Raw genomic sequence first — 15,505 nt, forward strand, 5'->3', positions numbered from 1 at the left:
CCTGAGCTAATACTTTTGGTCATGTGCTACAAGGTCATAAAATATTCAACAGGTGCGAAAGTAACGTAAAAATTGATGGTCATAACACAATTTTAAAATTTCAAAATGATTGATAGACTAAAATGGATTTGGGGGGTTCAGGTGATCTTCGTGTATTGGTGCGCCGGTTCATGTGGGTGGTTTGGGCATGGATTTGGGGGTTCAGGTGATCTTCGTGTATTGGTGCGCCGGTTCATGTGGGTGGTTTGGGCATGGATTTGGGGGTTCAGGTGATCTTTCTGTCGCCGTCGGGTCTGTAATTCATGAACCCAAGACTCGTCCCTCCTTGTCAAGGGCTCATCTCAGAGAGGTTACTCCTACACCATGGGAGCCTCCTCACAAGTTCTCCGTCGTCGTGTCAGCAACAGGTGGCCTGTAAAACAATCGTCTCAAGGAAGATCAACAGTACCATTATCAATGCAGCGATTCAGAAATAACGGGTTGCATTCGCAACACTATACAATAACAAACAGCCTGGTATGGTTGTTGGAAATGTGTTATTCAAGTAAATCCGGGATATTGATTATCTTATATACAGGCGCTTCTACTAGAATAGTATAGGTGTTGACTATTCTACATATTACAGCTGGATATGGTCGGGCCCCTCAGGTGATGTATCATTCACTTTCATCGGATCATATCTGATCCCCATGTAAGCCTGAATGGTACTTGGCGCTTCTGTAGCGCCCACTGCTGTGGGGATCAGCAGATGCAGTAGCCCTCGTGCGCAGGGAATACAACGGCAGCCGGTGACAATTAACACGGTCTCTGCATTTATTCCCGCGACAGGCACTTACTGGATCATGCTTTTCCACCTCCCAAACATATTCTCCATCCAACCTGTGAAAGGGTCATTAATGCCGGAGTTCTCTGCCAATTCTAACCTGAGGGATTGTAATTATGCCAGCAACCCATCCAGAGCTGTGTTATTGGGGATAAAGTTGGCCTACAACACGTTGTGCCTATCGCATTTATCCCTCCTTGCTCTGTCAATAACATTTCCATATATATACATATTCCTTTTAACTTTATCTGTTAAACTGAACGAAGTGTTGCTGATTATGATACATGTAATTTATCTAAACAATATATATATGCATAATTTTTATATGGTGGACAAGCAAAACAGAACCAATTCAACTCCTGCCGTTATTTGATCTCCTCATGTGACTGCTCCTTGCTCGGCGGAGGCAGTTTATCGGCTCCGGGTGTGTCTGCATCTGGTTCTGGAACTTTTGTTTCTATTGTAGAAATACAAACTCATGTACAGCAGTTAGTTGTTCAAAAACATTTCCTATAATTCTATTTTTAATTGTTCTAATGGAAGTCCATTATGGGACCATAGAAATGTAAGTGTAAGCATGAATCTAACCGTAAGCATTACGTGCAAAGTTAGCTGTGTCAGAGTGATACACTGTACTCACCTTGCTTCTGGAAACATAGGACCTGAAAATTGTATGCGTTTCAAACATGTTTGTATTATAATTCATCTATTTAGTGCTTGTGCGGATTTTAAATTTTTGTTTTGAGTGTCCCATTCCTTATTCTGAGCTGATTTCAACCTTCAACCTTGATTTAATATTCACACTACATCCCTCCTTGCGCATTGCTTCAGCCATGCGCATTAGAATTAACCAATCCTAACAACGGTGTAGTGCAATCAAGTTGAAGTTCCTTTCCTTAATCATCTGTACCTAAACCAATCCATTATGAAGATATATGAAGACCAGTACATACAAAACCAAAGGTCGATAGTTGTGGGTCTATGCAGCCGTCTTGAGACCACGCTGTTGTTAAATGCAGTAAACCATAAATGTTTCATAAGTCAGATGCGCCGTAACTTATCAGAGTAAAAATAAATATCAGACTATGAGACGCTGACGTTGTATCAAAGCGTTACAGCAGTAGCAGTGGCATTTGAAAGGTTAACCCTCTACTGCTGAATCTAAATTGAGCCTATGTTGTCCCTGGCGAGCAGATGTATTGCTAAGCCCTTTCCTATCTTATAAACCTAAAAAGATGAAAAAAGGGAAATTAGAAAGTTGAAATTTGTATGTTCAATATCACTTCTTTGTAACCGTATCTGGTTCCAACAGCTACCTTTATTATACTACCCGATTGTCCTACACTATATGCACATCTGGGCATTAAATATAGGGTGATATTCTAAAACAAAACAAAACCTGAACCTAAAATAAAAATTCAGAAGTTATTGGATAAAGCAAAGTTATTGAAAGTTAATTATAATGAACCATTTTCTAATTATCTTAGTTGTATATGTGGTATGCTTTCAAAATCCCCTCGTGTATGTAACAGTCGAGTAACCTCCATTATTTTGGTGGCTCTGGCACACACAAGAGGACATTTACACATGGTATATGAATCCACCATTTGTTTTCATTCTATATTTTACTTATTTTTATTTTCATTTTATCTCTATATACACATTCGTAAGAAAAGCACGAACGAAGATGCATCATAACATGCATCAACAGACCTAAAAATAAGCATATTATTCAACAATTTGAGACCTCAGATGGGATTTTTTCCTGTGGAGCCCTTCATTTTCTAAAGGGTCCGCAGAGAGGTCTGCTGAGTGGCCAGGAGTTCTTACACATTCAGAAGTGTTGCTGAGGACAGCTGCCTCACAACAAACCAAAAGCCTTTGTTAACCATATGGTCATCTAAGTCATCATTCCTTAAGATGTCATAAATATGGGGTTGGCCGTTCCTTATCACTTGCGTCTCTGCGCTTCTCTGGGGATCAAGGATAACGGGCCCAAACCAACACAGGACAACAAAGGAACAGAGTGAGAACTGATTTCCACTAACCTCAAAGGATCTTGAACGACCCTGCAGAATAACAGGGTGACAAGACCACATGGGAAAATACAAACATACAAAACTTAAATTTGAACATTATCAAAAATATCTTAATATTAAAAATCTGCATTTCAATATTAGGCATCATACTTCTGTTGTTACCGTAACGTTTTTTATAGTTTGTAATGAAATATATATTTTAATCGTTCTTATTTTTGGACCTCGTCAGGTTTGTTGAACTATGCATTTCTACCGCTTGTCCTCAGGATCCTCTATTGGGGGGGACTCTTCTGCTCTCCTATGAGGCAGGTTATCCCAAAATTCTTCTAATAAGAATTCCCAGGCCTGGTTAATCCCCGGACTTCTGTGGACGAGCGGTATGCATGCTATGGACAACTTTAAAGGCTAACCGTTCATGATGCGGAGTTTAGATAATTATTCCTATCTTAAGATCACCGTGTAACTGTCGTATAGGGATCTGGTTTGATGCAAGACCCCTGGGTTGGTGTCCTTTTGTAGGACTTCTTTCGGTTCTGGAATCCGGCATTCCTAATTGTTGAATACAAGATATTGCATGCATATTGGTGGTATGATATTATATCTATTGCAATCGCTCCAATGGAAGCAATAGTTGACCCTTGAACACCTCACGCAGTGTTATTCAGTCTATTCGTCTGTAGTAGCTGATTATTGTAGAATTTAACCCATGTACCTTTAATATTCGCAAAAAACGTATTGTAATTGTGTCTACCGCAGTTGAGCTAACTCCCTCCTTGGGCGCCGTTTAAAACCATGTGTACCATTTATTAATTAGACATATTATTCTAGCAGTTGAACCCCGTGTCTATTTGAACCAGCCTGGTTCTCTACCTGTCTTGCTACACAAAACGCATGTTGAATAGACAGAAGCGCTCAGCAACCTGAAAAAAAAAATAATAATTACTGTCCGTGTTTGGCATTCGTTCTTATACTGCCATTTCCTGGAGAGGGAAAGAATTAAGATCAATGCAGAGAAGTAAAAAGATGAGTGTTTGGCAACTATAATGCTTGTGTTGCCACCTTGTGTTGCTTGTGTTGCCACCTCCTAAAGAGAAAAGAGAATTAATATTTTATGCACAGAAGTAAAATGATGATCGTGGGCAACTGATCGTTGTGTTACCACTCCCTGATTAGAAAAGAGAATATTTGTAGTAATGTTAACGATTAAAAATGATGAATGTCGGGCATCCATTACTGCTCGAGTTGCCAAGGCCTGACGAGAAAAGAGAACAAATTTAGTACGAATGCAAGAGATCGGCTACTTGGAAAGCTGGGGGTCGTCTAGTTGGGACTCATAATAGTTATATATTTGTGGTACATTTGGAGATGTTGAGATGTAATTGGGAATAATCTCGTGTTAACGAGTAGGGGGCACTACCAAGAACTACAAATATGGCTGTGGTGCATACTACATACGTATCAGCCGACTACAGAAACTTCTTTGAGTTCTATCTGTCCGGCTGAAAATTGTGGTACCTTATAACATAAGGCTACCACTTAACCGCAATTTGTGTTCTCAATACACTATGGCTCTGCGCTGTGTGTACATTTATATATACACAAGTTATCGTTGTTAAAAATAGCGACAGAGAGAGAGATGTGTCGTGGGAGAGGCTGGGGGGTGGTCTTTATGATGAGGGTTTAGAGGGAGGAAGATTGGTGGTGGGGATGGGGTTCATTAAGACAGTGGAGGAGGAGACGCGGAGAAAGACGGGGTTGGAGTGAGAGAGAGATGGAAGGCCAGTGAGGGGACAGGGTGTTAGACTGGGCCTGGAGGGGGGGTGGTGGGGACTTTTACGAGTGTAAAGGGTTAGGAGGGACTCGTAGATTAATAATTCATCGTTTTTAATAACAAAATATCAACAGACTTGAATATAAAAGTAATCATGCAGTCTTGGATGTTATTAGCGGATCATCAGATAGGTGGTATTTACTCTGACCGTCCGCAATGGAGCTATTGCTTAGGAACACAGACCGTGCCGGCCTCAGGAAAGTTCAGAAGAATGGGAGAAGTTAAAGATAATAATGATTGGAACTCTCGTTAATGTTCTTTTGTGGCTCGATCTTCACAGAGACCGACAGTGGAGGACCTTACCTCGCACCCATAACCATGAACAATTGTTAACGACAAGTACTCAAAACGACGCCAGTGGGGCATTTAAGACAAAGCTATTCTGTGGGGAAGGGGGGGGGTGGGAGACAGGGAAAAAAGGGTGGGGAGGGAATTCACGAGAGGGGGTTTAGGCGGGAGGAAGAGACGAGGAGATCTACGAAGGGGGGGGATTTGGGGGGGTTGGATTCACTACTCAGAACTACAAATATGGCTGTGGTGCAAACTACATGCGTATCAGCTGACTACAGAAACTTCTCAGAGTTCTATCTGTCCGGCTGAAAACGGTGCTACCTTATGGCATAAGGCTACCACTTAACCGCAATTTGTGTTCTTAATACACTGTTTCTGCGCTTTGTGTAAATTTATATGTACACAGATAGCCCTATGAGATCCTTGGATGATAAGGGGAACTACAAATAGAAGTCATTGTTGTTAAAAATAGCGACATAGAGAGAGAGATAGAGAGAGGTGATGTGGGAAGGGTGGGGGTTTGTTCTATTCTCTGGGGAAGGGGGGGGGGGGGGGGTCTTTATGAGGGGGGGTCTTTATGAGGGGGGGGGGTGGGAGATAGGGACTAAAGGATGGGGAAGGAATTTAAGGGGTGAGGGAGGGCCTATCTTTAGACAGGCAGGCAGACAGAGAGAAAGAGCGAGGAATTGGGAGTTACAAGATTGTACAACGTTAATTACTTTTCAATATTCCATATTGAAACTGTGGAACAACCTTCCTGGTTGCCCAAAAGCAATATGTCTGTACAAACAAAGTGGATTTACAGATTTATCACATGTATACATAAATATTGTTCTCCCATAGATGTTGAATTCTATTAGTTACAAAACTATAGCCAAAATATTATGCGTCAGAAACTATTGCTTTACCGATGGTTTTCAACTTAATGCTATGGATTTATTGATTCGTAGAGGATGAGGGCACTTAATGAGCGTGCGGAATACCTCAAATATTGGAATGAAATATACAATATAATACTTCCAGCTATTGACTAGTGAAATGTGACAATTATATACAATTGGCTGAATAAGTAACTGCCAAAACATTGTTATCATTTGAAACAGATGGATTTTTAAGGGAATATTTTTATGGAGAGAGAACATATTTCTAGAGACAGACAGAGCACACCGGGGGTCCCTTTGTGCAGGCTACCATTGCCTTATCAAAACACCCAGGTCAAAAATGACACTTGTTGTCTTCAATAAGTGTGTGCTGAGAGAGAGAGAGAGAGAGAGAGAGAGAGAGAGAGAGAGAGAGAGAGAGAGAGAGAGAGAGAGAGAGAGAGAGAGAGAGAGAGAGAGAGAGAGAGAGAGAGAGAGAGAGAGAGAGAGAGAGAGAGAGAGAGAGAGAGAGAGAGAGAATGTAACACTTAAGTCGAGGCCCCCTGTTGCTCTTGAGCAATGGCGTTTGTTTCAAAAAGGGCTCCGACTACAAAGACTGTGGAGGTACGAACAAAGGAAACGCACGTTTCCAAGACGCGTTGTCCCTTTAAATCGTACACCACGTGGTACATCCAAAATGCTGCAGAAACAAACTAGTTTTGGATCTCTATAAGAAGTATGAGATTCCAGCAAGTTTGTCCCCACGGCGGGTTAGCGAGGGACTTGATAGCAGATGGGTTGTACTGCGTAAGTGCTACCTCTACGGCTGCGTTTTATACTAACCAAAATTGCACATTAGATGTTACATGAACCGGGCTGTGAGGAATCAATTAGATTAACTCCTTGGCTAACGCCGGCCAAGCCTCCGGTTCAATATGCAACTAAGATAGATTAACGTTAAAAACCTGACCTTTCCTCGCCCCGCCGTAAGAGTTCGGAAGTTTATGGTCGGTAATAAATATACCTTATGGTGGCCCGGCTGAACTCGAAGCTTATCACCAAATAAATAACACTTAACCACAGGTAATACGTCTCCCACGTTGGTACAAACATTTAGATCTAATCAGGATTGGATACAGTCTATCTACAAACCCATATAAAACACACTCCCAGCCCTTTACTTCGTGAGCTCGTTATTCAATTTCAATCTGTTAGCGTATCCTAGGCCGTTCGTCTAACCGGCTGTATGAATTTAAACCAGTCCGAGATTACACGTCCCCGCAACCAGTCGAAGGCAGTACAAGCTATTCACCTAATGTTACTAATCTAACTATACAGAGTTTAGTCATTGACAACAGGTTCTGTTTACCTTTCTTGTGGCGCCTGTAAGTAGCTTGTACTGCTCCCGACGGCCCCGCGGTCGCAAGTCTCGGTCCGGAACTTTCCAATCACGTCAGGGCGTCACCAAATTGCAATGTACTTATTGGAAAGAGGGGTCGAATCCAAAGGAATAGCTTTAACGAGACTTTATTTGTATAAAGTATTTTCGGTATGGTAAACTGATGCTCTGAAGTAAAGAGAGATTGGAGATGTGCCTTAGCACGTGCGAGAGTGTTCTCCTAGCTGATCCTAACCACAAACCCACGTATGGTAATCGCTGCCGGGAGAGTTCTAAAGTTTGTGGCCAGGTGGTCTTCTTTATGGACTCAGCGAGGACCGGAAGACTTGGAGAGGAACCGGTGTGACGTAATCCTCGGTTTTCCTCGCCTGGTCTGTGATGCTGCCCTCTGTGGCTAAAGTATCTATTGCAGCCTTCAGTAATGTCCTGCTTTCCCTTGTGGCTATGTGTAGTATTTACGGCTTATATATTTGGTCCTACCCCCTATTGGTTAAGTGAGGGAAATACAGCTTGTGTTCCTAAAATACGTAACAATGTTATGAATGAGAAATATTCTGAGACCCTCTAGGGTCACATGATAGGAAAAATTAATTGATGTGTGAATCTGTGCGCACGGTTTCCCAATCGGTACTGACGGTGTCCCAATCCGCTCCCATGGTGTCCCAATCCATAGCCACGGTGACCCAATCTGTACCCACGGTGCCCCAATCCGTTTGGGCGGGAAATCTGTCAGAATCTGGCAACACTGGTTGTTACTTCCCAACTGGCCAGATAAAGTTAAATTCAAACCAATGGAACTATATGATTGGAACTCAGAAGTAGGAGAGGTTGTTCAATACATTTTAACCAGTAAACTATATGTATCGAAGTTGAAATCTATTTTAGTCACAAAAATAATTTGTTAGTTTTGCCTTGCACTAAATTGGAATTATTCTTTGATAGAATGGATCAACGTTTCCCGACGTTTCTCAGAGAACGGAGGTTCTTTGAGGCCGACTGGCTCCACCTTTATCAACGAGGAGCTATGTAACACTGTGCTCGTGGTAACCATCATTGCACTGTCTATCAGGGATGGAAACCTAGTAGGCTAGTGGAGCAAATAAATTAATGGCATATTTCAAGAGAATCGTTCAAATTGGTATACAAGCATGCAATTTGGCACAGATACTCTCTAAGGGTCACTTTTTGGGAAAAAGGCGTTGGCCACCAAAAATTCTACATGGCGGCCGTTTTTTCAAGATTGCCGCTATTTCTGTCAAATGCTCGTTATGTCAATCGTTCAAACAGTGATGTAGGCATAACATTTATTGAAAATACTCTCAAGAATGTTTTATTTTAAAAACGGTGCTTATCCCTCAGAAATTCTAGATGGCAACCATTTTTCAAGATGGCTGCCATTTCTCTTGAATCCTTACTGTACGTCCACACCAGGAGCGACCATAGCGTCAAAGACGCTTTGGTCGCTCACAAAGTTTCGCTGCGAATTTTTCTGTTCGCTTTGGTCGCTCAAGTCGCTCATGACGTACAATTCAATTATGCAGACGCATTTAAAGGAGCCGTATGCGTTTAGTAGGCCCTACAGACAGCCATATCAAATAGTGAACTCTCCCATACACCTTGGCCATATTGCCGAGACGGTTTTGCTTGTTCGATAAAGTGCTTCGACAACAAGTAGGACAGTGATTCCCCCCAATATACAAAAAATCCTAAAATGTAGGCTAATTACAACCGAGAACAAAAAACCCTGCGTGCTGTAGTAGTTAAAATATGTTTCACTGATCTGGATCTGCAAGTCATGATCTGCACTCATTCGTCGCATTCAAAACAAATAGACATTAGCGCACATGGCTAATTTGCATACGTGCACAGGACTGATTGGCTCCGCAAGGCAAATAATGGAACATATCTATCTATCTAGGCCTTTCTGTCTATTTATCTATCAACGCGTGTCTAGTTTTAATGTGATGTATTGTGTGTATGTCCAGTCAGACTTGTTCTGTGTGGTCTTGTAGGCTACTGTCCTGTGTGGGACGAACCACCTAAATGGATTCCCGACGATTTGTGTCGTTTGGTATTGATAAAGACTTGACTATCTATCTAGACTATTTAATTAAAAATTATTCACCTCAGGCTCCGTGAATAGTGGGGAATAGAGGGATAAATGACAAGGGATATATCTCTTGTCTTTTATCCCTCTATTCCCCACTATTCACGGAGCCTGAGGTGTGAGCCTCGTCTTGTCGATTAGTTTGTTTATGTGACGATTTCAAAAACTTTTTTGGTTTTGTTTAAAGCATGCTACACGCGATTGATTGGTTAGATTGGTGGCATGGAGAGCAAATTATAATGATTCCCGCTTAAATACGAACGTTCTAGATGTAGCCTATAAATACTCCCGCTTATCATCACTTGATATCCAAACCACTATGGCGTTTCGATCTCTGAACTGAAAAAGGGTTGGGTCGTACAACACCGGGTGCCCAGTTACAGCCGCGATTAATACTTCAGCCGACATTTTGTTCAGTGAGTGAATAAAGGTAGGTAGGAACCAAAGTGCCTGCCGATGTTCCCTGGGATCCACGCAAGCGAAGAGCGTCTACATTCCGATTGGCTGTCAGTGTTTGGTCGCTGAAGCGAATAATAGTCATTTGCATAAAGTTAAAAAGTTTTCAACTTCTTTTTGACGCTCTGGTCGCTCAACTTTGGCCGCTGGTAGCGTTGGTCGCTTTGGTCGCTCTTGCCCATAGAAAGTGAATGACTTCCGGCGATTTGGTCGCTCAATTCGCTTCTGTTGTGGACGGACAGTTACATAAATTCTTCAAATGGTGATGCTATCATCACATTTGGTACAAATATTCTTCAAGGAACATTCTCATTGAAAAAGGTGAGTGCCACTCAAAAATTAAAGATGGCGACCATTTTCAAGATGGCCACCATCTCTCTCAGAGGTCAATGTAATGTGTTAAGGAATAGATGAGCCAATCTATGATAAAAAAGGGCTTAACCCCCAAAAAAATTATACAAAAGGTTTTTCAATGGATTCTAGTAGTATTTGGTGTGCTGAATAACATACTAAAAGTATACCAAAATATACCTCCCAGAAAGCCCTCATTTGATCCTTGAGCAGTTTGTGGTCCTGCTGTATGATCAATCAAGCACAGCTGTTACCGGCGCGTTTCCACTGCAGGGTGCGGAACGGATCGGATCGCAAAGATGCGGATCGGGTCGCGTTTCCACCGCCAAAAGTGGGCGTGGCCCGGACTTAGTTGTTGGGCGAACAAGGAGGTGGAGACGTTCGTCTGCATTCTTGCGGAGGAAGACGTTGTTTACGATGTTTACGTAGCTGCCGCGGCGATCGACATCCGGCCTACCACAAAGGGTACTGTCGGAACTGAGCTGAGCTCTGAGCTGGGCTATACCGCCCCCTCCCTACCTACCGCACCTTTGCGATCCGATCCGTTCCGCACCCCGCAGTGGAAACGCGGCAGTAGATGAGGCTAGACTTGACATGTTTGCCCGAAAGCAGAGGCCCGACTCTAGTGACGGCTGGTGGTGATTTTGGGTGGGTGGGCTAACGAATGCATTACATTTATCAATACTTCACAGGGCTCCAGACGCCATGAGGTCACTTTTATATCTCTGTTCATAACTTTCATATAATGTGAATGATTTTTAAACAAGAATAAGGTGTAGAGAAATGCGTGTCTTTATTTGAAGCACAATTATAAATAAAAAGAAAAATAAGGTGTTTAAAGTGCTTCACTGAGCTGAAATTGAACATTTTGAACTAAACCATTAAGCAAAATAAAACTTGTGCTTAAAGTAGCCTATTAAACAATTAAAAATGTTGACCGGTCTCCCTTTCCGCAAAATGCGGCTGTAGAGGATCACACTCTTTGGTAGAGAGGTCTGTGTCGCCATCAATCATGAAGGGTATGTGGCGTTTCCGACGTCCGAAGCTGTCTTTTGCTGCCTCGTTTCCACATACGTACATTCTCGTATGCGATCCAACCGTCTCCGACCGAAAGTCCATTCATTCCCATGTGATTCTCCGTAATGTCCGTTTTTCCTCAGAGACTCTTCCCCTCCGTAAAATTTCTGCCCGGTATGTCCGTAATATACGTTAAAAAAATTAACTTTCGCCGTCGTTTTACGGAGATACCGTATGAAAGCTTTTATGTTTTTCACAAAACATGTAAGTAGCCTACCTGGCAGGCCAAACTCCTCACCGATCTCTTTCCAAGCCTGGTTGGTTTTGTTTTTATCTCTGTATATGTCGATCCTCATGTTCCAATACCACGATTTCATGCCATTGTGATTAATAAGGCAACAATAAAATATTTGCCAATATAATTTTTTTTAATGAGGATACGCCCACCCGATAGCCCTGAAGTCATTTATTTAGGTCGTATTCCTGACCATTTGATGGTTAATGCCCTTGTCTCCCCCTTGTTTTCTTCTCCATTCCTCCTTAAGAAAAACGATTAAAAACTGGTGTCAATTATTTTAGTCTATGCTATTTCTGATAACATGTTTCAAGCTAACCACAGTTATGAATGGTTTCTTCACCGCATAATGGGTAACACCCTATAAGGTTTTAATGATTTTATAGATACGTTAAAGACTACAAACATGGCCACTTTGCCATTTCCGTTTAAGCCCAGACAGACCAAAGGTTTACCTGGGTAAATTAGAACATGTGGGCGTGGCCTATTTACCGTTCTGCCCACTCAAAATATGTGTTCTTTTACCTGCGTTCGTGAGATGCTTCATGAAACACCTCCAGGACGCAAGATGCTTCATGAACCACCTCCAGAACGCAAGCCCGTTTAACAACCACGTTGTTGAACATTTACCACTCCGAGTTATACCTAGCACGAGACCACCATACCACAAAGGATCGAATTAGTTTCACATCAAAACACCAAAAAAAAAACGGTTCACTCAGGCTAGGTTTACTTGCTCTTTAAGAAAACATGACTCCCAAAATGCATCTCGGGAAAATAAGGAAGTGTAAATTCCACGTCCCACATTTAAAAGTAGAAGTGTTGAGTTGGCGGACGTTTCGTAAAGCTACGATTTGCACCAATGTATGTATCTGTGTAAGGCAAGTAATAAAATATCCATGCGTACTAAATACAAAGAACGGGTAGCGCCTGTTATCGGCAATCTGCGATCCTAAATATGCAATTATAGTTCAATTTCCATCCATCATTCATTGCTGGCCAATTTCTTGGTCCGCATCATAAAGACGTCTGTACCGACTAGGGATGGACGCCCAGCCCGGGACCTATGGCTATACACGGGCAGCCTGCACCATACTGACACACCTGGTGTGCACTATATTCACCATATTAATCACAGTTCTGTCCCGACCAGGATCAAGTAAGACTTTATACCGTACATGCAATCTGTTGTAGACTTACACGTGTTTAACTGTTTGTTTGATTCATATTTTCTATTTCTCAAGGTTTGTTTTCTTGGCATCCCTTTCTTATGACACTGGCTGTAAGTAGTAACATGCTGCCGCCCACCTCACGTTAAACATCAAGTATGTCGATATCCAGAATTATTAACATGACCCTTTCCCCGACAGTTCTCCTTCTTCATGACTGAAGCCATCCTCGTCTTCTCGCCCCATGGCTCCCACTTCAGAATGTTTCCACACAAGAGCAAGGGCCGGCTTCACTGGGTCCTGCAGTGCCTGGGCCTGGCATGTGCTGCCCTTGGCTTCGTAGCCATCGTGTACAACAAACACTTGGCTGGGAAGGCCCACTTCACTTCCTGGCACGGCCTGACGGGCTTGGTGACGGTGTGCGTGGTGGGGATCCAGTGCTTGGCCGCCGTGTCGTTGATCTACCCCTCCCTGGTGAAGGGCTGGTCCCTCGCCAAACTCAAACGATACCACGCAGCTGCGGGCCTCCTGACTTACCTGCTGGGCGGCGGCAGCCTGTTCCTGGGCGTCAGCTCCGTGTGGTTCACGGCCTCTGTGGGGGAGCTGGCCTGGTACCTTACAGCGCTCTGCCCGGTGCTGAGCAGCCTGGTCATCATGAGCCAAGTCTCCAACGCCTACATGGCAAAGAAACGCTTGCAGTCCTGACAGTATCAATGCGACCTTACAAATACGGATCAAATCAATAAACGGTGGCAAACAGGGCTCCTCTTGAAGTTGAAAGCAACAGTTGGTTTTGGGTTTTAAAAATTGATATTTGTGCTCAAAACTCAAGACACACTAAGCTGCCGTTTGGAATCTTTCCTTCACAATGGTTCACTTACTTGACATTCTGCCTTGTTTGTGCTAGTTCTTTTTACTCCAACCGCATTGCAATACAATTGTTTTATTGTTAAAATAACATTGATAACAGTTAGATTCTGTTCCTCTGTGTGTATGAAATGACAATTCTCTATGCAACAGCCACAGATGGGTCAAATAAAACCGATGTTGCAAACTAATTACAAAACATATATATTTTACATCATAAATAAATAATTGTGAAGAACATCGAAATGAGGAACAAACTACAAGATGTCATAAAACATAAAAAATTGTAATAAAATAATGCACAGTAAAAGAATAAACATACTTGACAGTTGCTTACTATCGATTCAGATAAGGACTTTCCAATAGCCTCAGACTGAAAGAGGGGCCAACCGATGTATGAACCCTTTTCAAAGTGCTAAGTGGGTCTGCCAAATACCAAACATTTTCCAAGACATGCTTCAACACTGAAGATGTTCCTCAGAACTTGCTTAAACCCACTGCAGATGTTCCTAAGAACACACTGCAGATGTTCAAAGACATGCTTCAACACTGCATGTGTTCCTAAGAACACACTGCAGATGTTCCTCAGAACATCCTTCAACACACTGCATATGTTCCTCAGAACATGATACAACACACTGCATATGTTCCAAGACATGTGCCAACACACTGCAGATGTTCCTCAGAACATGTTTCAGCAGACGGCAGATGTTCCACAGGAGATGCTTCAACACACTGCAGATCTTTCTCAGAACATGGTTCAACACACTGCAGATCTTTCTCAGAACATGGTTCAACACACTGCAGATCTTCCTCAGAACATGCTCAAACAGACTGCAGTAACATGTCAGACAATATGTAGGACTACTCAGTACCTTGATTTCAGACTACTCAAAGAAAGTGATTGCATCTGTTTAATGTCCAGTGTTTTCTTCCGTGTGTTCAGAACATCCAACATAGTTGGTGTACGTCAGTTAAAGAAAGAATAATTCCCTTTACTAGCTAGCATTAGATCGCACAAGAGAAACACAATGCTAAAGGCCAGACAACAGCAACAACATGGAGAATCGCCAAGCAGCACTCATCTACACTTGGAATAGTGAAAGAAGCTACTGAAAAACTGCACTAATTCATAAAGACATTTTTGGAAAAGCTACATCGTAACGGCAACATCAATGTGTTAAGGCCATTATACAAGTTGAAAGTTTGACCCAGCTGTTGGAGGTCCTCTGATCATCTCTTTCTCAGGACACACTTCTCAGGGTACTCTGTGAACACCCTCCACTTAGATGCTCGGATAGGAAGAGTTGCAGTTGTTCTCCGCAGGTTTATACAACCAAAGGTAACGCGTGTTCAACGGGTTGAACTCAATTCACTATTGGTTCCTGGAGAATGAATAGTAAAAAAAGAAAATGCTAATTACTGCCTATTTGATCAGGACAAAACGTAGTTTGTAAATAATGGTACAGCTGAGGATCGGTTTGCTCCATTTGGTTTGCGCACTTGTTGCTTTTTAATATAAATGCCACTTGTACTTGTGTTTGGAGTTTAACCATACAATGTCGCTGCTCAGTAGTTCCGACCGAGCAGAAAAGGGTTTACGGACATGAAGCCAACTCCAAGACCTCTTTGTGTTATTTAAGGCTGAAAATGAAAGAAGCCCCCTGCGTATCAAAGGCTTCCATTAAAGTACATTCATCTTATTTCTAACCGAGTAAAGTAAATTCTGTTCCCCTGGGGCGTAGACGCACTTGGTTGTGAAGTTTCCATAAAGCCTCTCCACCAAACCCATTCTGCATACAGCAGTATTAACATGGATCAATGAATAGAACCCATATTTACAAGATATCAACAATTCCATTTATAGTAGGTTAAATAAAAACATCCAGACCTCATATCCTTTCAGACAAGGGGGTTGGGGAGGGGGGTTCTATAATGAGACATAACTAGAAACTAAAGTACCATGGCTAGAGGCTCAGAGCTATTGATTCAGATCAGGT

General features: G+C 42.4%; 1 protein-coding gene across 4 annotated transcripts; it reads left to right on the forward strand.

The window, feature by feature from the left end:
* The first annotated feature begins 12,231 nt into the window (after positions 1-12,231).
* Positions 12,232-13,836, forward strand: cyb561d2 (cytochrome b561 family, member D2). 4 transcript variants are annotated; one of them, XM_030374554.1, is made up of 4 exons: positions 12,232-12,350; positions 12,512-12,628; positions 12,714-12,751; positions 12,840-13,836. In XM_030374554.1, exons 2-4 carry the CDS (start codon positions 12,514-12,516, stop codon positions 13,341-13,343), a joined length of 657 nt encoding a protein of 218 aa, XP_030230414.1. In that variant the 5' UTR covers positions 12,232-12,350; positions 12,512-12,513; the 3' UTR covers positions 13,344-13,836. The 4 variants fall into 4 exon arrangements, with proteins under 4 accessions (XP_030230414.1, XP_030230416.1, XP_030230413.1 ...); XM_030374556.1 differs by having other exon boundaries at positions 12,234-12,333; XM_030374553.1 differs by having other exon boundaries at positions 12,243-12,350; positions 12,495-12,628.
* The last annotated feature ends 1,669 nt before the right edge of the window (positions 13,837-15,505 follow it).

This window comes from Gadus morhua, chromosome 13 (assembly GCF_902167405.1).
Source record: "Gadus morhua chromosome 13, gadMor3.0, whole genome shotgun sequence".
NCBI lineage: Eukaryota > Metazoa > Chordata > Actinopteri > Gadiformes > Gadidae > Gadus > Gadus morhua.